Here is a 20,634-nt window from a genome sequence, read left to right on the forward strand (position 1 = left end):
AATACTGACGTGATGAGGCGTGATATTATAGAATGAATAGGATTTCCAGTTGCCATAACCATTTTCCCAGTCTGGAAGTGAATCTGAGAGCAGAAGATCAGACCCTGCACTTGCAATAGGAAGATTAGCCATCCTTCTGTTGGCAGATACTTAATCATTCACACGAAGGATGCCTAGATGCCCCCTCCAGTGTATGTTAACTCTTTGGATCTGTTTTTGTTACAGGATCAGCATGCCAGGATGGAACAACTGGGACCAAAGACTGGTTGCAAAAGAATCTGGGAGAGATCTGTTCAGTAGCGAAACTAAATGAACTTCAAACCTTTTACCCAGACATTGCTGGAGTAAGTTTTACTAGTGTATGCACTGAACAACAGTAAAATTAGCAGCAGCTTCCAAGCAAAACAGATAGCCTCCTGGGCTTTGCATTTTACATTTACAATAATCAGTAAGGGCAAGATGGAGGTGATTCCTCACACAATGGCTGCATCTCTTAAAGCAGGCATCAGGCCTGTGTTTACGTGGGAGAGATTACTTACATATGACCCACATGTAGCATTAGGGATTGAAATACGCATTCCAGCTGCTTGCCTCCTCTTCACAGCCTCTCTTTGATGAAAGCTATTAATTATCACTGGTTATCAGAACCAATGGTAAGAGCTTGGAATATGTCTGAAATAGAGGCATATTCTGCTATGAGCCGTGAGGAGAATTTCTTTTAAATCATCTTTAAAATCAAACTGGCTTAGAGGTCACAGTAAAGTTCTCATGTGGGTATTGCCTTTCCTAATTCCTCCAGACAATGACTCTTCAAATTACACTTAGCCTTCAAAAATAGTAGAAATTATTTGCTCAGGTCTACTAAAATACCAGATACATTCTAGTATTCTGAGTTTAGTCTAATCAGTAGCAATGGGTTGCACACCCTGATGACACAGTGAATTGATCTTTCAAGCTACCTACATGATGATACCAAGCTGTAACTACAACAATGTAAATGATGCATTAAGAAAAAATGTAACAAAGGGCAACAGCAGTTAAGACCAACAGGAACTGAATCCTGCTAGACTAGCATTTGGTTGGGATGTATCTAAATATTATTATAATATTGGTTTCACAGCAAAGACAGAAATTGCAGTAATTAAATAATTCAATTCTGCTTTCATGTGGAAAACAGATTTTTCTCTTCATATGAAATTCTAAAAAAAATAATCCTGCAGTTATAAAACATGCCTTAATGTTTTAACTTTATACATTCTGTAAGCCAGTGCTAGTATTTGTTAAAATGCTGATTTTGTTTAAAGAATGTGTAACACTACCTATCCAATCACCAATAAAAGTAATGTTCAACAAACCACTTGGTATGTTTCATATTGTTTCAGACAATCTTATTGACAGTACTTAAACTAAACTGATGAACTAGGTAGTGGTACAAATATACCAGCTGCTACTGGTTAAACTAAACCAAAATTCTGTAATCTCAAAACGTGAACCAGTTGGCTAACTCCTTACAGAGATACTGAAAACACACCCTGTTACCGTATACCAGGCAAACACACAGAGCTCTGTGTAAGGGAGTTATATTGATAAACTTCCCATTCCAACACTTAGATTAAATCTTAAACACCAACGTTATCAGCATTCACAATTCCCCTACTTGAAGTTAAGTCAAAAGCCAAACATGCTGTTCTATAACCAGATGTCTTAGCCTACCACATCCACAGCACCCAAGCAACTTCTAGCAGAATCTTGACTAATACAGCTTGTCTGTGTGCACATTTGCCAACTGCACCACAGCAGCTCAATCCAATTTCCCCATTCATTCTGCAGCTGAAACTCTGGAAGGAGAAATGCTGATGTGTGCGTCTTGCAGACATTCACTCTGCTTCATAAGTTCCCTGGCCAATGCTGCCACATTACACATCCTTCATTTTCATCAGAGAAAGTGACCTCTCCCTCTCTTCAAACACACTGTAGCAAACAAGAGACTTCTTTCAAAGCCACTTTGAGATAACTCCTGGGGTACAAACAATGCCTCAAAAAGACTTGCAGACTACAGAGCCTACCATTGCTTTGATGTCTTTTCCTATTCCCTTAGGATCCACCTCACTCTGTGAGAAACAATGCTATATCAGAACACATGATCTGAAACCCATCAGGGTTTGAAACACCAGGTTTTGTGGAGAGCCTTGATGCGTCTAACCTCCTCAGCATGGTGTGCACTAACTTTTTAGTAATGACTGCTTTCCTCTCAAATACAGTCCTGAAAGTCTTTAGGTGTGAATTTTTCAGAGCAACTAGAAAAAAGCACCTTTCCCCGCCTCAGTAAAATAAACCATTTTATATGAGGAGAAAGGAAACATAGTGAAGTTACTTCAATTCCACCTCCACAGAATCACATTTCAGAACAAGATTGCCTTTTAACTGGGTAAACACCTGCACGCAAACACATGCAGTCTGGCAATGTCCCACAGCTTTATCTTGCTAAGTTAGTTACTTACACCAGCATTACACAACTCAGCTTCCAGTTGCTTTTTATTTTTATATATTTATAAAATTTATTTAATATATATAGATATAAAATATTTAAATTCCCAGAGAGCTGACAGTACTGTCTGGGCTAACACAAGGGGTCGGAATCCCTGAAACAGAAACTTACCATCTAGTATGACAGGTAGAGCGAGATACAGACTCAGCACACATTCAATTTTACAAACAATTGACCTAAGCACTAATTACAAGCCAACCTAAAGCCCTTTCACCTGATAATCGTTATTTGGCAATTTTATTTAGGGTCTTAAAGACCTGGGTAGGTAATATCTTACAAATGCTCTCAGCCAACTCATCCCCGCCAAAGGGATTAGTGTGGAAAAGGCAGCAGTAAGAAAATGGTCAAGACAGAGCAGGGAAAGGTGGGAGCAAAAAGGAAGTGGAAGCGATGAGGTGGGAGAGAAAGGGGTATTGTAGATGGATGCTGCACAGAAGAGACAGTGGAAGGTGAAGATCTGAAAGAATATTCCTTGGCAAATCTCAAATCAACAAATGTTAACCAACGACAGGTTTTCAGGCAGTTTTATTAGATTCTCCTTAAAGCTTAAAAGTTATAGACTATACTTAAAACTAATTAACTAGCTAAACACTTCACAGGCAAGACCTCCTGCTGATACGTAACGGCCCATTTCCAGGAGAATACCTGACATTTTCCCCTAGAAGGCTCTTTACACAAAACTGAAGGGTTTTTTACTCTCATCCTCCATGGCACCAGACTATTCCCAACTCACTGTTCCATAAGAAAATGCAGATCTGCCCTGGTATAGTCTATTTCTGGTCTCCTTCTCAGGGAGTACTGCCCACAAACATCTGTGGTACCACAAAAACATTCTGTCATTCTCTCTCCCTGACTCACAGAAGACTTTGCTTTACATCCACAGCCTTGGCACAACAGTAAATGTTGTCTTTGGACAACACTTACACATTTTTCTTCTTAGTTCAAAGTTCCTGATCTTGATACCCCAGAAGAGATGGCACAGCTGACTGTTAACTCAACACTGACCAGCCTGGAAGATACACTCTCAATCCTGGCAATACTTGAGTGCGGATCCTATAACACAGTGGACAGATACATGAGCCAGTTTAACGCATACGCTTGCCAGGTCAGTCCTAACATATATTCTCCAACTCCCACATCACTGTGCTGGGGGAAGGTCTATGCCATGGTTAACTGCCGTCACTGCACAGCTCACATTGTGCTGCTCCGAGTATAACAGCAGCTCTCTACATGTAACAGAGCTGAAAAGCAGAGGAGGTGTGGTAAATATTAGACAACTTTATAAGCAGAGATCTCAGTAAAGGGCAAGCTAGTAACCAAGAAAACAGACTTAACACCCTAGATGGGGACAGGCAACTAAAATATTTAACTTTGTTACAATAATGCTGCATGTATTCCCTTAATAGCCTCCTCTGATGTAAATGCTTATCCAGAAGCTCAAGCCATACTGATGGGTTTGCTCTTCTTTATACCACAGGTAAATCTGACCTCATTACCCAGCATTCTGGTTAGAGACACAATACTGAAGTCGGTGCTACTAAAGCTAAGGCCTGAACTCCAAAATTTTTGCAGTGAAAGATGGGCAACGTGGTTCCAGCGGCAGCTGCCCTTATTGCTGCCTGGCATGAACAAAACCTATCTGGGATGGCTGGGGACCAACATCTCTTGTGATTCCTATCAAGCAATGTGAGTTTACCATTACTCTTAGGGTTATGACAGCACTGCAGTTAAAAGCTCATGTTTCAGCTGAGAGCTCCACGTTTTGGATTTCTAAGGCAAAAGGATTGAGCTCTGACTCCCTTACTGTTCTACTTATTAGCTGAAACCAAACACAGAACCACTAGGCAGGAATTGCACAGAGATGTTCCAGGTTGCTTAATTTGCTTGTCACTGTTGGAAAGCCATGAGTAAGTCCCATATATTCTAAAATGTTTTTCTGTTCATAAAAATGGAACTATTCATGAGCCCCTTCTGTGAAGTCCAATTAAGAGATGTGACAGCCCCAGGCACCACCCAGGCCACACAGAAGGTTGGAAACAATGGGTTGACTTCCTTAAAACTCCAAAAAAATGTCGATTCTTTCTGAAAACGTACTCTTTTATTTCCCAGAGTGAAAGGATTCAATATCGTTTACAAGACTCTTTCACCTTCCAACAAAATCGACATATATAACAGCTACATTAAAACCTACCTGAGCCAACAATCACATTCAACAGGTAACAGTACCAAACAAGTAGAATAATTCTAAAGCCCAAGGATAGAGAGCGATCGCAGAGTTTGTTTCCAGGCTAAAAAATATCAGTCATGGGTTCCTACCTTCACTCAGCTGTCCACATGGCTGGAACTGACTTCACTGAGCAAGAACAGAGCAGGTCCAGACTTGATTTAAAGTCTCCTTAGAGCTGGTTCTGTCTGTGGGTCCTGCCTGCACTGCATGGGGATATTTCCTAGAGTTAAAATTGCCTCCAATATAGTCTCTTAATACCTCAAATAATCTGAAACAGTCAACACCCACAGGACCAGCGCCCTACTTCTTGTGCCTTTCATTACCATCATCGTGGCTCACCTGAAAGGACATAGGTTGTCTTAGATTGTAACACTGCCTTGTCAATAAACCTGTGGTTTTTGTTCTCTTCCTAGCAATTGCCTGTGACATCCAAAGAGGAATGAGAAACTGGATTGACATAAATCTTGGGAAATTCATAGAACAATCCTCCATGCAAGATCTTGTTTGCTTCAATGCCAAATTTAAGGTATTGTGCTGAAAGTCTGTACAGAGTTATCAGCAATGCCATAGTTTGTTCTCGGTAACAACATGCTGTACTGGGCTTCAGAAGGATTAAAATTTCCTACGCAATACATTCATAGGCCTTTATCCAGAAGAAATGAACACAATACACAGCAAAACCGAGCACTGCTACTAGCTCTGCCTTGGAGACACCACCATCTCTGCATAGAGCAGCGCCAGGTTTTTACACTATCCCACTTGCACTTTGTCTGGGAACAGCTAACATGAGCCAAGCCTTGCTCTACAGCTTCAAAGTCTCTATCATGTAACTATTGAGTGAGCAACTCCACATAATTTTGTGTGACTGTTACCCAGTTCTTTCATCAGGGTGTTTTTTTTCCCATTCCGTGCAGGAATTAAGTGCCCAGAGCCTGAAAGATTTGCTGGGACCTAATTTTGGGTTTCACCTTGAAGCAGGATATTCACAACAGCCATCAGCAGGTGAGTGAAAGAGGACTTAGGAGCTACCATCCTGTTTTCCCTAGCACTGACACCCTTACGTTTAGAATGCCAACAAGTTCCAAAAGGCTTTTATCTGCATAGCAAGAGTACACAAAAAGGTTTTTCTTGTCTGCCTGATGGTAGATTCTCTCCCACTATGTAGAAAACAATAGCTTATCACATGAAAGCAAGCATGTGCTGGACTTTGAAGTGGGATCTCCTGGTATACATGCTGCTCTAAGCTCAGTATCACTGCACAGAATACCACATATGGGGCCAAGTGGAAAGTCACACTGGGTCACAATTAGTCCGCTGTGAAGGAGCAGCAGGGCTGTTGCACACTGCATGCTCCCCAGCGCTTTGCACAACCTAACTGTAACAGACTTCACAGATGACTTTCACTCCTTCCCTCGAGAGTCTACTCCACTAGTAAAACATGTCCAAATGGGTTTGTGGGAAAGCTATCAGGCAGTGGAACGGTTATTCCAGGCCTTTGAACAGATCATTGTCTTTGTGGACAATCCCCATGGATTCAGAATTGATTAGGTGCCTTAATATTTATTTCAGCACCTCCTGTAACCGGAAGAGCAACAACATCTATGAAAAACCACACGTTTCAGATTTTCTACTGTGTTCTCCCCCTCTGGCTACAGAACACTGCCTTTTAAGAGTATATCCTACCCCTACATGGTGAGGCGCTCTAGCACAGAGAAAGTTACACACTTCAATCAACAAGGGCATTTACTTTCTCCAGTGTTCATCACTTTTAAACAGTAATTCAGAGGTGCAATTGCAGGATGTTAAAGTCATATACAAATCTGCAGTCTGGTGCATTTGTTGGTAAAGTATGTCATCTGGAGCCCCATCTTCACACCTCAACCAAAGTTTTTGGAGCTGTGAGGACAAAACCCAGCAGTGCTTTCAGGATCAGGCCTAGACACTACCAGCTTCTCCTTGCATCCTGCCTACAGCTGTGCCCAGCAATGACACAGAGCTCTGCTTACAAACAGCACCCTGCACTTAGCACTTCCATCTAGGCACCTCAGGGTACTTCTACACACAGTGCAAAGATTTTGATATAGATTTTTTTGTTAAATAAAGCTCCTGTTAGTATGTATTAGGTCACATTCTGTAAAATCCCAGATTTGAAAAGCTTTCCTGGAAACACCACTGCCAGGGAGATCTCCAAGTAGGGTCCAGGCTCTGCAATCAAGAAGGTGCCAAGTTCTCAACCAGACAGTGCTACAGCCTCACCAGCAACCTCAAAAAATTGTTACACTCCTTTCCCCAGTTTCTCGTGTAAATTAAATTGTTTTCTTCAAAGAACTACTAATTTCTCACACTGAGCTTTGAACCTCAAACATACACAACATCACGCATTTGCGCGAACACAGCAAGCTGCTCTGGGAGGATTTACCACCTCAAATCCCCATGCCACATGGGCAAGAACCTCAGCAGCTGCCACTGTGGCGGGAAAGCAGTCCCAGGGACGGTGACGTCCCCAGAAGCTCAAGGGCTCTGAGGCCTTACTCTCTGCAGGAACCAGCACAGGCTCCACACTGTTTACAAGGCCCAGGGCCACGACACCCCGCTCCATAGCGCCTACATCTTACCCCAGCCTAACACATCTTCCACCGCCGCCTACAAATCGACAAACGCCCTAGAAGCAGCCTGCGTGCGGGAGGCCCTTGCAGCAGTGCGGCCCTGCCTCAGCCACCCCTCCCGCCATCACGGCCCCGCAGCCCGCCACCCGCGCACTCGCACGCGCAGCCCACCGCACGCGCCACCCGCGCACGCGCAGCCCGCTCGCCGCCCTTTCCGGCAGTGTGGCGGGCCGCCCTTTTACGACACTGTTGCGGCCCCCGCCCCCTCTGCTGGCTGCCGCGCTCGGCGGCGGCGCGGCCGCCATGGCGTCTGCCTTTAGCGGGGTGCTGCAGCTGACGGACCTGGACGATTACATCGGGCCCTCCCAGGTGGGTGCGGGCTGGGGGCGTCGAGGGCCGGCCGCGGGGGGACAGCCCACGGCCCTGTGAGGGGGCGGCGGGGCTCTGCTCCCCGCCCCGGGGTCGGCCCTGCCAGCGCCGCCTGGGGGGGGAGGAAGATGGCGCTGAGGGGAGGGGGGTGACAGCTGTGGCCCGCACGGCAGCGTCGGCCTGGCCGGGCCCCTCGGCCTGGCAGTGTGAGGGAGGTGGCACAGCACGCAGGGAGGCGAGGGGCCAGGGCCGGCGCTTCCAGGCGTCCTTCGGGTGCTGTTAAATAAAACGGTAAAAGGAGAAAAGCGCGCAGATGCCTCGCTGTGTCTCCCAGCCAGTGCACAGGGAACGGGGAGGGCAGCAGCGCTGCTCGGGGCGAGATGCTGTGAGCAGCTAAAGGGAGAAACCTTGGCCCAGCAGCCAGGCGGTCATTCCCACCCTGGCCTGGAAACTGCCCCGTCAAATGTTAATCTAGACACCTCCCCCCCAAAAAAACCGTTAAGCCTAAACAAGTTTCCTTCCACACTAGTTTATCTGCACGGATGCTCGTGCCAGCATAGGAAAGTGGGTGGCAGAGAGGTGGGAATGAGTGGCAAGGACAGGCCAAGACTATTTTTTTTGCTTTTGGAGTCGATGCACTAGCAAATGTATGAAATAGTAATCCTGGAGGTGTTTGCTGACAAGTACAGTAGAAAAAACTACCCTGAAATTAAATCAGTGGAACAGGGCATAGCAAACCCCATTAACTTGAGTTTCCTAGTAAAGTCTTTCACATAAATAACGTGACCTGCTGTTCTGTTTCAAGTGGAGATCATTGCTTGTTTTATTCAGTGACCATAACGGAAGAATCGTACTGACTTGTTCCTGCTAGTCTCTGGGGCTTGCAAAATGTAGTGAAGCTGGTTTAATTTAGGGGGGGGGGGGGGAAACCTGAAGATGTTGGCACAGCAAGGATGGTGAAAGGCAAAGAAAATCCTAGCTGTAGAAGTAGGACAAGGAGTCATAAGATGCCTAAACAATATAAATTGCACAAAATGCAAGAACACCATTTAGACTTCATCATAGAACAATACAGAAAACTGGAAGCAGTCCATCAGAGGTCATCAGAGTCCCTTTGACATTAAATGAAACTTAATTGGCACTAGCCACATGTTGACTGTGGTGACCACGCCTCCACCAGTTAAAATTTGCAATGAAGAATGCACGATCATCTGTAAGATTTTAGGGAGGAGGCCCATGCAGGCAAGCCTCTGTTCCTTTCAAAGCTGCATAAAACATAGCTGTGTTCTTCAGAAAGGATAGCAAAATTGTCCTCTGGTTTTGCTATGATGCTGGAAAAGTGTTCCTTCTGTAAAAAAGGGGTAAGAAGTTTTTGCTGTTCCATTTTTCTTTGGTAGTAGTTATAGATGCTGTAAATAAGTCCAGTATAGTTTAAGGGAGACTAAGCAGCATTCACTCTATAAGAACTATTTGGTTTTGATCATTGTAGTTTCTGTTAAATCTATCTCTTTGTTGCTCATCTCCTTGCTTTTGGGCTTTATTTCTCTTTCAGGAATGTATCAAACCTGTAAAAGTGGAAAAAAAGCCTGGAAAAGCAGCAGCTAAGATCAGAATTGAAGCAGATGGAAGCTATTTTCAGATTGATCAGGTATGTGTGATTTTTCTTCATTATTGTGTAAAATATCTGGAAAATGTGAGTGTATTGTTAAGTATTTGAATAGTCGACAGCTATTTTAATGCCTCACAGAGGACCGAGACATTAGAAAAGTGTGCTGTTGCTGCCAGTATTCTCGTATCTTTTTTCCAAAGTCCAACTTTTTAATTACCTGGGTTTATAAGCAGTAATTCCAATTTTGTGTCAGTCTTTTATGCTCTGAAACACCAATATTAATAAGTGATGATTTTCAGTAGAAGAGCAGATAAGCTGAGAAGTCTTTTTTGCCATCAATACTTAAGTATTAGCCATTGTTAGGTTATTTTTGACAATATCTTTGCTTACTGCATTATGTCATACAGCAGAGTGCTCAGTCACAAAGAGATTCAATTAGATACTCTTAAATTTTGCTCTGATTTTTTTAATAACATTTCAAATTGTTTGTTAAATAGCCTGCAGAATTCATAAGCCTTCTGCTTCCAAAATTAACGCCAGGTTTTGCAGAACAATTTTCCTGTTTACACAGAAAAGGCTAGCATTTCTTATTTAACCAAGCTGGGAATTCATCTAGAAATGTTACTTTTAACTTTAGGCAGATGATGACCTTTTGACTTAAAAAAAGAGGATACAGCGCTTCCAAAGGAGTCTGGTTTCTTATTTTAAATTTTTAATTTATTTGTACCTAATTACTCAGCCTATTCCTGACTTTATTGAGAAGTGACGTTTAAGAGGAGAGTCTCATGGGAAAACTGACTTATTCAGGTCAAGTATTATGAAAAATACTTATTTCCAGTGGCAAGCCATACGCTGTCTTTAATATGCTGCCATGCAGTTTTCCCATCGGTGTCCATGTGAGTTTTGCATGAAGAAAGATTGCAGAACACTCAGTATCAATTAAAAATATTAGCGAGTTTGCAGTCTGGTTACAGAGTCTATGCAGAAGGACTGAAATTCAACTTCCTGTGAAGAAACGGCTCCAGTATTATTCAATAACATGAGCAGCATCTGAGAGAGGTGACAAAACTGGCATGCTTTCTCCAGGGTAATATCCAGTGCACGCTGGAGATTGGTGCTTAAAGGCTTAGGATCTCTGTGGTCTACAGTTTTGTGGTTAAAATAGCAGCTGCCATCTGTAGCCCGTTAGCCATGCTAACCCAATCTTCAGCCACCCACAAGTTGAAAAACCAAGCAAGATAGACCCTATTTGCTTCTGGGATAGTATAATTTCAGTGGTTTGGAGCAATGTTAGCCCACCAGATTGCACAAATAATTGTGGCCTAAGTGACTGTTAAGTATTTGATGAAAATTACGTTCTTGGTCTTGCTAAAACTTCCCTCAGCATACTTGCATGTGTGCTAAATAATCCTATTAAAAGCAGCAAACTTCAAAGATACTTGTCTTCCCCCTTGTCTTACTAAAAATAAAAGATTTTTTTTTTTTCCACGGTAAACCAAGAGCATAAAAAGGGCAACTTCTTTGTTACTAAATATAGTAAAGGTGGGAAAACTGCTACCTAATTCTACACTGTGATCAGAACTGAGTCTAATCTGTTTCTTTGTAGGATGGAGGAGCACAAAAACTGGAAAAGGCTAAAATTACTCTGAACGACTGCCTAGCTTGTAGTGGCTGCATTACATCAGCAGAGAGTGTTTTAATCACTCAACAGAGCCACGAAGAGCTCTGCAAAATGCTAACTTTTAACAAGGTAGGTGTTAAGCCACGGCTGGGTAGGCTGCAGAGTTTGAAAATCTTAATAGATTGGTATGAGGCATCTGCAGAGGCGTGCATGGAAACAGCGCGCCTAAAAATTAGTTTCAGAGATCTGAAGGACCTGAGGACATTCTCAGTGCACTATTTTATCGATTTTTGAAAAGTAATCGTGGGTTTGGAAAGGACCTTTAATGTAGCGAGTTACTAACTTGAAAGTTAAGCTGAGGAATACTTTCTGATGTTGTAGTGTGCTGAAGGCTCTGTGTGTACCGTATTAATATTGTCTGAACAGTGTTGTCATTTGTTTGGTTTTTTTCAAAGACTGCAGCTCCCAATGAACAGAAATTGGTGGTGGTTTCTGTTTCACCACAATCCAGAGCTTCACTAGCTGCAAGATGTAAAATGGGTGTTCTGGAAACAGCAAGGAAGTTGACCGCATTCTTAAAGAGTTTAGGCAAGTGTGCTATCGTGTTATTCTGTTAATCACAGTGGGGACTGCTGGGGTATATGTTAAACATGTTACAAGCACGCAAGGTTGATGTGATTTAACCTCTCTACGGACTCATAATGTTTTGTAACTGGCATTAGCTAAAATGCAAGCTGTCTGCAGCTTCAGTTGCATAATAAACTTGGAGTGATGGAAGGAAAGAACTTTAAATTTTAGATTTGCAGTCCTCCTGTCACTTTTTCTCATCTTACTGTGCTGAGGCGCTAGGGAAAAAAGGTTCATTCTCATCGGCCAGATTGATACCTGTAAATAAGACGTGCAGTTTGAATCTGGTTTGACGGGAGGCTTTTTGTTGTAGTTTGCTGTATCTTTCTTGTGAATTTTAACACAGATGCTGTACTGCCTAGGTGTGCACTATGTTTTTGATACAACTTTCTCAAGAAACTTCAGCCTATTGGAGAGCCAACGAGAGTTTGTAAAACGCTTTCGAAAGCAATCTGAAGACAAAAAGGCTTTGCCAATGCTAGCTTCCGCCTGTCCAGGTATGGTATTAAATGAGTTAAGGAAATAATAAAATGGCATCTGAATAGTACACTAGAAAGAAAAGTCAAAAAGCTAGTCAGAGAAGTTTAAATGGATAAATTTACTTGGAAACTTACTGTCTTCACAGTACAATGAGATCTTGGTATTAATAGCAACAGGAGCTATACAGCTATCTAATGATCTCTCTAATTAATCTTGTGTTATACTTCCTTTGCTTTTTGTGCTGAAGTGAGGCTGAAAATGGTAATTAATGGGTACTAAGCCTGGCGTTGGGGGGACAGTAGGCAGAGTGAAGGGCTGCTTGTTATTTTTTAATTTATATTGCTAATTACACTATCAGGTTGGATCTGTTATGCAGAGAAAACCCATGGCAGTTTCATCATTCCTTATATCAGTACCACCAAGTCTCCACAGCAGGTCATGGGCTCCTTGATCAAGGGCCATTTTGCAGAACAGCAGGTAAGGGTCTGAATATATACTGTGCTTAATGGAAAACTGCTAAAATTGAATGCTTTAAGCTGATATTTTTTATTTTGCTATATGTTATACATTGGAGATTAAAGGTAAAAAATATGTTGCAGAAGCCAGCAAAGGCAGCATCTTTCTCACTTCTATTTCATCTAATGAGAAGTTAGCAGCAAGGGCAGTAACATTAAGCGCGTGCTGCATGGACTGCTTAAAACCTCTGCATGTTATTTAGGAAAGCCAGAGAAACTTATTTTTCCATTTCTTTGTGCTCCCATCTTGTCTGTGTGTGGTATTTTCATGTTGTTTAAAGTTGGTGAATAACTTAAAATAAATCATCCCAAGACAAAACTTCAGTCAGTGCATACGTGCAGACCATGTCTTGTCTAAAAATTACTTGCTTGTTCCCAACTTAATGTTCTGTTTCAGTTTGACTTAGTTCTGTTCTCAATCTTTAACCTTTGGAATCTCGCCAAATGTAAATTTGATATTTAAAGACTGGACTTATACTAACAGCCTGGATTTGTCCAGTAAGAAACTTAAGCAGCCCTTCTGATTGTATGATTTATTGTCCATTAATGAGCAGTGGTTTAACACTTGCATTAAGTAAATGCTGACATCTGCATACTTGTTAGAAAAATTGGCAGCTACCAAGAATATTTGGCGCAAGATACTGAAACAATGGCCTTGAGTCAATGACTTGTTTCCTCAGCCTGTGCTTATTTCTTGGATGGTCATGAGGTTTTTGTCTGACTCCAGATAATTTCTTAGTTGCGGATGCAGGGGCTGGATTTTAGTAGCATGGAGGAAGCATATTCTCTAACTGCATAATTAGGAATTCACTTCACTGACTGACTTTGTCTGGATCATCTGCACTAGCAAAAGGAGGTGGGGGGAAACCTGTAAAAGGCCATACTGCTGACACTTGCTACATACTAAATTGGGTTCTATGAGAGAAATAATTTAATGTATATGTGTGTACATACATATATTAAAAAAAATACACGTTCAGTAGTAGCGGGGAGTATCTCCAGAGGCACGGTGGCATTAGTTTCATCAGTTTCATTTCTGCCTGGAAAATGTCTCCCCCAAGGTAGGTTTGATGTTGGCCAATCTGACTGCACAGCTTTGTCTTTTCTTCCAGCACTTAGCACCTGACCAGATATATCATGTAACAGTGATGCCCTGTTATGACAAAAAGCTAGAGGCTTCAAGGCCAGACTTTTTCAACCAAGAGTACCAAACTCGTGATGTGGACTGTGTAATCACCACAGGTAAGTAGAGCCAGAGGTAGTCCAGCTAATTTCTGGAAGCCTCAGAGCAAGGCATTTGCTAGTTTTAATAACCCTTTGTCTCTGATAGAGGATGTAGTATATGGATCTTGCTGTATAACTACACTTTAATCATGCAAGCCATATCCTGGTTGTAATTGCAGATGCAGCCTTACATACTGATCTGTGGATTTTGTTTTCCTTTGTCCCAAAAATAAAAACTTTTTGTCTGTGGTTCTGTTTTAGGAGAAGTGCTAAAGTTGTTGGAACAAGAAGGAATATCTCTATCAGATGTAGATCCCGCTCCATTGGATACCATGTAAGAACAAACTCTCCTTTGCATCTTCAGTCATGTTCTTTTTCGTCCAGTATTTATAGAGTTCTTCAACAGAATTTCTCTTTCCACTACTGTTCTACACAAGGCTGCATGTGTTTGCATTTGATTTGTTTCCTTGTGTCACTTGAATCAGTACAATTGCGCATTAAAATACTTAATCTATAGAATGCAATGAATTTCCACCTCAGGGGTAGAAATCAGAGGTAAAACCTCAGATTTTCGTAGTCCAAGGCTTAGGGACTCTCACTGTAAATCAGCAGCATGGCTAGAATTATCCCAGTAAAAGTATAAGGGCAAAATAATTATGCAAAGAAGTACAAATTGCATGAGAGTCATTTAGTTCAGTTACTGCTACTCATAGTATAGCTGGTGGAATCCCACAAAAATCCACCTACAAACTGTGAAAAGTGAAAGAATCGACATCAGTGATAAGAGTTTGCTAAAACAAAGCCTGTTACTGCATTGTACTCAGTTTGCTTGTCTCTGTTCCTAGTTATCAGAGCTACTGTAAGGATTCCAGAACTAAAGCATAAAAAATATTTAGGTCACTCAGCTAATATCTAGGAGTTTTCATTTGTAAAAAAATGAGATCTAAAACATGTGCAAACCAGATGAGACTTCAGTTGCTTCAGCAGAAAAGTACCATCTGGTTAAGTGACAACTGCACAGAGATCTAAGCGACTACAGAAACATTAAAAATCACATTTTACTCATCTAAATTAACTTGCAGTCATGGTTCCATGCTGAATGCTAAACCAAAGCATTCTTTTCTTCAGTTTGAAAGAAATATCTTTGTAGTACTTTACACATTAATAAACAGAAAGACTACATGTGCGGCAACCTTTAAGAATTATAAAAGATGATTAGGTATATGGTTCAAACATTTACTTCCCAGGCACCTTAAGTTTTCAGGAGAGATTTTGATACCCCAAATACACAGCACCTAGCACATGAGTGGAATGTGACACTAGCCTGTTTTCAGCTGTACCCCTTGCAGATGTGACATTCTTGGTTTGAAATTTGGCTTATTTCTGAATAGGCTTCAAGTATTTCTAGTACAACCAGGTGCAGCTGACAGCCTTTGCTCAAGAATTGTCTGATCAGCAAATGTACGTTGACAGAGCTGTGAAGGGAGGTGTCTTTACATGAGGCCTATTTCCTAGATCCGTTTTGTTATAAACATTGATCACTCTGCTTCTGAGAAGAAGAAGGTGAGGTAGAGATGGTCTCTTGCCATACAATCCCTTTCATGTAAGGGATATTTTAAATCTCTTTTTCAAGTTATATGTGTGCCCAGAGCCTCAGTTTCCTTATGCTACATTTCAGTGGATGGTAGGTGTAGGTTTCACGTAACACATTTACTAGCACAGATCTGTTTATGCACACTTTTTCCAGGATTAAGTGTCTCTTTCTGACATGGCTTATCCACAAAGCGTATTGCTTTCACATCAAAAAAGAAAAGTCTCCCCAGCTATAATAAATGTCAGCATGCTGAGTCCCGAAATTGCAACTTCAAACGTTACCCCTGTAAACAGGTACTTCTACCTTTTTTATTGCTACGCCACTAGCAGAAAATTGAGGAGCAAAAAAAGATTCTGAAGTGTTTGGGTTCCCTTAGGAAATGACATTATGGAAGTGTCAGTTATAACATAGAACTGAATGTCTAATTACTTGATAAAAATCTCTGGCCGACTTCTGAGGAGTACATTCTGAGCACTAGGCCTCATGCTTGTGGTGATAAAGTGCCTCTATAACCTTTCGCTAACTTTAACATACTGGGTAAATTGACTGGTTACAAACAGCACGTATTCCTCAGAACTTGGAGCGTTCACATAAGCAGTCCAATGGCTGTTGTTCTGTTTTATCCTCCAGCACGTGGAAAAGCCCATTAAGAGGTTATTACATTTGGCAGCAAGAATGAGATAAAATGCCAGAAATCCCAGGACTTCTGCTGGTATAACTGTTTGCTTCAGGCCAGCGCTGAGGCTTACTGGCAGCCTCATTTTAAGAGAGTAGCAGTACGTGAGGCCAGACACACTGAAACACTTTGTTAATGAAGCTCAGTTCCTGTAAACAAGATCAAATTAAAAATAGTTTCTGAGGGTGATTGCAGGCTAAAGTGTTGCCTTCTGCAGTTCTTCCAAAGCTAAGATTTTATCTGCAAGAGGCAACATCTTCGATTTGACTTGAAACTGTTTGGCCTGAATTCAAGTGTTTTCCCTTCTGCAGCTGTTAGTAGGAGAATGCAAGTGTCACTGCCTGATGAGTGCTTATAAGCAGATCCCTCATCTTGTTATTCTCTCATAACAAAAGCTATTGTTGTGGCTTCCATCTGGTGAGCTATTCTCAAGAAACATTATCTTGACCTCTGAATAGTTGGTTGTGTTTTGGCATGTCAGTGAGATGGAATTATTTGTGCAGAGCTAGAATTACAGAACTTATGTTAACATAGTTGTTCAACACCAAAAATGTGTTGAACTTGAACCAGGATCCCACTGAGGACAGCCCTGTATGGAGCAGATGTCCTGGCATCCTTAGGTTCCTTCACCTTTGTTACATAACTTCCAGCCCGTGAAACCACAGCAATACGGATTTCATCTGTCTGTGCTTGTGCTCTTGGCACCGATACCTCCCAGAAGTGTTCTTTCACATCCCAGCAACCACATCTAAAGTAGCTGGTCTCAAAAAAATGCATCGTAACAGGGAACTAGAGCTTGCAATAATGAATTCTGCTTCTGTTGATGTTGCAGAACAGCTTAGCAGTGATGAGATGTCTCTCGACTGAGACAGGACTTCTAGGTTGTGTTCGCCAAGAGAAGCGTAGGATACGGAGACCCATCCCACCACTGTTTCGTTACTTCCCTCCTCCCATTTCTAAGTGTAACCCAGGATGTTTGTAGAGGTATTACACAGGAAGCTGGCAAAATATGCGTGTCAGCAATTGCCCTTGTAACTCAAACTTTCCCAAACATACTTCTGGTACACGAAGGTTATGTTGGCAGCGCGTGGGTCAGGCCCTGTTGTGGTGTGTGACATTTCCGCTGAACTTGACCCAGAGGATGCTAGGCAGCGCAGGGTTAAACCTGCTGGGCTCTGAAGCTATAAATAGTTGGTTCCCAGGAGAAAAGGAAAAATGAGGAGCTCAAAGGGAGCTGCTCTGTGGCTTGTTCCATGGCTTTTGAGTCCCCCAGACCTTCTCATTTGTGCTGGCTGTTGCGTTTTATCAGAAAGATTCCCCTAAGACTGCTGCTTTCTTCCTGTCCCCCAGGTTTAGTAGTGCTGCAGAAGAGGAGCTCACCAGCCACTCTGGAGGTGGTTCTGGTGGCTATTTGGAGCACATATACAAGCATGCAGCCAAGGAGCTCTTTGGGATTCAAGTGGATACAATTCAGTACAAACCTTTAAAGTAAGAAGTTTTAAAGTCCTACAAAAAGCACTGGTTTTACTGCAGTTCTGTTTGTGCCGTTACCTTGATGATGGACTGAAGCTTTCCTTGCAATGTTAAACATTTTACTTCAAGGCATGGGAATTGGCTTCTCACTCCCACAGTTGCTGAGCCATAAATCAGCCAGCGCTCCACGCAGCCTTTCCCTTGGAGACTTCTAGCCCCTTCACCACCCACACGCTTTATTTTGGCCTGATGGATTTTCCCAGTATCAAGTTGCAGATGATTTTTAGAGTAATTTAGAAGACAGAGCTCACATGGATCTGGGCTTCCTCACCTGTGATCAGACCAATAAAGTGATTTGTTACTAATCTGGCTATCACAGCACAGAAAATCTTGTGTTAGGACTTTGGGGATCTGTTTTAACTACGTTGTGGTAAGACAGAGAAGAAGTCACTTGAGTTTGGGCACGGAGGCTCATTCAGCTGAGATTCTTTCTAGCTTCCCAGTTATAATATTACTGTTCCATTTGTAATGAATTATATCCCTGATGAGCAATATTTTTGGTTAGGATTCCCTGGTCTGGGAAGCAGAAGAAACAGTTCCCCTGAGTCTCACTATAAATACTTAATAAATCACTTACTCTTTTATCAGGAACAGATACTTCCACTGACCTTTGGAGTCTGGAAGCCTTCAGTAATTGTTTTCTCCCTAGTTTTATGAGCCACTACAATTTAAAAGTTTCCTCAGTGGCCTCACTAATGTAGAAGTTGGCTGAAGCCAACTCGGAAGGCCTGTCACAATGAAACTTTTGTTTAGGCTCTGTTTGCTTAGGTTTTAGGGATTTATTCCACACAGGCGTTCTTCAGCAAACTCAGTTCAGGTGGCAGGTCCTCAGACAAAACTGGAAAGAGATCCGTAAGCTAGTGCCTTCATCTGTTTTGTTTGGGTGGCAAAGAACTGGGACAGCTTTTTTCAGTAAGATTCCACAAAGAACTTTTTAGCGCAGGGCTCTTTGAAGTTTAAAATAGAAGTTAATTTGGATAAGACATTTTCTCTGCTCTTGTTCCTCAGAAACAAGGACTTCCAGGAGGTGACACTGGAGAAGGATGGAGTAGTCCTGCTCCAGTTTGCTTTGGCATATGGGTTTCGAAATATACAGAACTTTGTGCAAAAGCTGAAACGAGGGAAGTCACCCTATCACTATGTTGAAGTCATGGCCTGCCCGTCAGGTAAGGCTGCACAGGGGTTTCACTGTCACAATCTGTAGCTGTAAGAATCTACATGAAACTACATCTAAATACAAGAACAGTAGGCAATTTCTCACATCCTGAATATTGTGGCAAAGCCTTCAAACTCTGGAGATGTGATAGGCACAGTATCAGAATTTCAAATGGGGTGTGTGTATGTGTGTATTTTCCTACCTAGAAGCTAGTAATTCTACAGGATTTCAGTAACTACAGTTCAATTCCATTGCACAAAGTTTGCATAATTAGTGCTTTTATGGAGGGCCTCCTGGTTTTCTGAGCTCCTTGGTACATGAGGAGATTCTTCCTCTAAAATTGCACAAAATTGACTCATGCTATCAGAGAGTGCTTGCTATGGCTGGTGAAGAAAATCTCTTTCTACCTATTTTATTCCCTTTTCAACACTGTGCAAGCCCTCCTTGCCCTCCTTTTCCTCCCTCCTGGTTCTCTCTGAGTCTGCTAGCAGAGGGCACAGGCAGCTTGAACCCAGACTGAAGGTGATGCTGAGCTGCCACTCGTGGCACTGAGCGACTGCTCTCCCGAGCGCCTGCACAAGTCCCAGCCCAGAAGGCTGCTCAGCACCAGGGCACTACTTCAGGTGGCCATACGCTGCGTGGCTCAACCCCTAGCACACCTCCAACCCAACAGCAATCCCAGAACGTTTCCCAGGCGTGTTTATCTTACCTTCAGTTGAGACTCCAAAGCTGTTCTCACCTGGGTTATGTTCTGGCCCTTTTCCGGAGGCAGGAGATGAGTGCCAGAGCTCCCTGCTGCTTACCTCTCCCTGGCGTGTCCCAGCCTGCCTCAGCAGCCCTCTCACAGCTGGCTGCCATGGAACTAGCACTGGGGCACACACTGGCAGGTGCATGATCTCTCCTCCGGGGCTGCAGCCTGCCCTGCTGGTGTTAGATAACTGGGGAGTAAACCACAATTACAATGGTGTTTTCATTTCTGTAACCATTTGCAGGTGCAGCATTAATTAACTGTAGTTGGCATTTTTTCCTGATAAAGCTGAAGTGTTTTCTCAACCCAGACATTTTCTCACTTTGTTACACGTAGGCTGTTTAAATGGAGGCGGTCAGATCAAACTAGATGGTGAATCCAACAAGGACCAGCTTCAGCAAGTTGAGAGGTTGTATGAGTCTCTTAAGACTGAAATTCCCGAGAAGAACCAGACTGTAAATGAGCTATATGAGCAGTGGCTGGGTGGCACAGACTCAGAAAAGGCTGCGAAAGCTTTGCATACAGAGTACCACGCAGTGGAGAAAACAAGCACTGGATTTAACATCAAATGGTGAAGACTGAAGCTGTGAAGCCCAGATACAGATACTTCGTGCCTTTTTAACTCGATTTTATTTATGATTCTCAAAGTTCTGTGTGATTTCTGACTCTTGTTAGGGAGGAGAAGGTAATGTGCATATAAATAGGCAGGCAATATTAATTCCTACAGCTGTATAATTATTACAGTGATGTAAATAAAAACCAAATGCTGACTTAAAACACATGTCAAAAGAAGCAGGAATGCATCCTAGCCTCTAGTCTTCAAGAACTAAATCCACATTCCCTTTACAACCCTACTCCTACCGGAACTGACGAATTTAAGGTACTGAAGGATTTGCCTTGCTAGGGACTGTAGCCTCACCGAGATGAGCTCTGTGCTGCATGACTGTATGACTCATCCAGGCATTGCTGTATTTTCACAGCACTGAGTTTTATGGCTGTTTCTGTCGGGACATCCTCATTTAGTTATAAATGGTCTAATTGAACTTTGGGTTCTGTTTGTTCCATTTCAGTGCCCCTGACTGGCTGCCCTCGAGGTGCAGC

The 20,634-nt window shown here is 42.5% G+C and overlaps 1 protein-coding gene and 1 long non-coding RNA gene across 4 annotated transcripts in view; one reads left to right on the forward strand and one right to left on the reverse strand.

Moving 5' to 3' along the window:
• The window catches only part of LOC130148952 (uncharacterized), a 44,132-nt gene extending 36,625 nt beyond the window's left edge, over positions 1-7,507 (reverse strand). For both annotated transcript variants that reach the window (XR_008821717.1, XR_008821716.1), the window contains exons 1-2: positions 7,391-7,507; positions 4,865-4,978 (exon numbers count right to left, since the gene is read on the reverse strand). This is a non-coding gene — a long non-coding RNA (uncharacterized LOC130148952). The remainder of the gene's footprint in view (positions 1-4,864; positions 4,979-7,390) is intronic.
• A 107-nt stretch (positions 7,508-7,614) lies between these two features.
• Positions 7,615-20,314, forward strand: CIAO3 (cytosolic iron-sulfur assembly component 3). Of its 2 annotated transcripts, none has more exons than XM_056338101.1 (11): positions 7,615-7,750; positions 9,303-9,398; positions 10,966-11,109; positions 11,436-11,568; positions 11,970-12,104; positions 12,446-12,564; positions 13,715-13,844; positions 14,088-14,160; positions 17,447-17,584; positions 18,638-18,795; positions 19,870-20,314. In XM_056338101.1, the coding sequence occupies exons 1-11, from the start codon at positions 7,685-7,687 to the stop codon at positions 20,106-20,108; spliced, it is 1,431 nt and encodes a 476-aa protein (XP_056194076.1). In that variant the 5' UTR covers positions 7,615-7,684; the 3' UTR covers positions 20,109-20,314. The 2 variants fall into 2 exon arrangements, with proteins under 2 accessions (XP_056194076.1, XP_056194077.1); XM_056338102.1 differs by lacking the exon at positions 7,615-7,750 and adding an exon at positions 8,985-9,111.
• Positions 20,315-20,634: the final 320 nt, after the last annotated feature.

Source organism: Falco biarmicus, chromosome 4 (assembly GCF_023638135.1).
Source record: "Falco biarmicus isolate bFalBia1 chromosome 4, bFalBia1.pri, whole genome shotgun sequence".
Lineage (NCBI taxonomy): Eukaryota > Metazoa > Chordata > Aves > Falconiformes > Falconidae > Falco > Falco biarmicus.

Bases quoted from the DNA above. Each gene is read 5' to 3' on its own strand.
- CIAO3 (XM_056338101.1), top strand. From the start codon at position 7,685: ATGGCGTCTGCCTTTAGCGGGGTGCTGCAGCTGACGGACCTGGACGAT. The intron at 13,845-14,087 runs GTAAGTAGAGCC...GTTCTGTTTTAG, and splicing joins GGACTGTGTAATCACCACAG to GAGAAGTGCTAAAGTTGTTG. The intron at 14,161-17,446 runs GTAAGAACAAAC...CCTGTCCCCCAG, and splicing joins CCCGCTCCATTGGATACCAT to GTTTAGTAGTGCTGCAGAAG.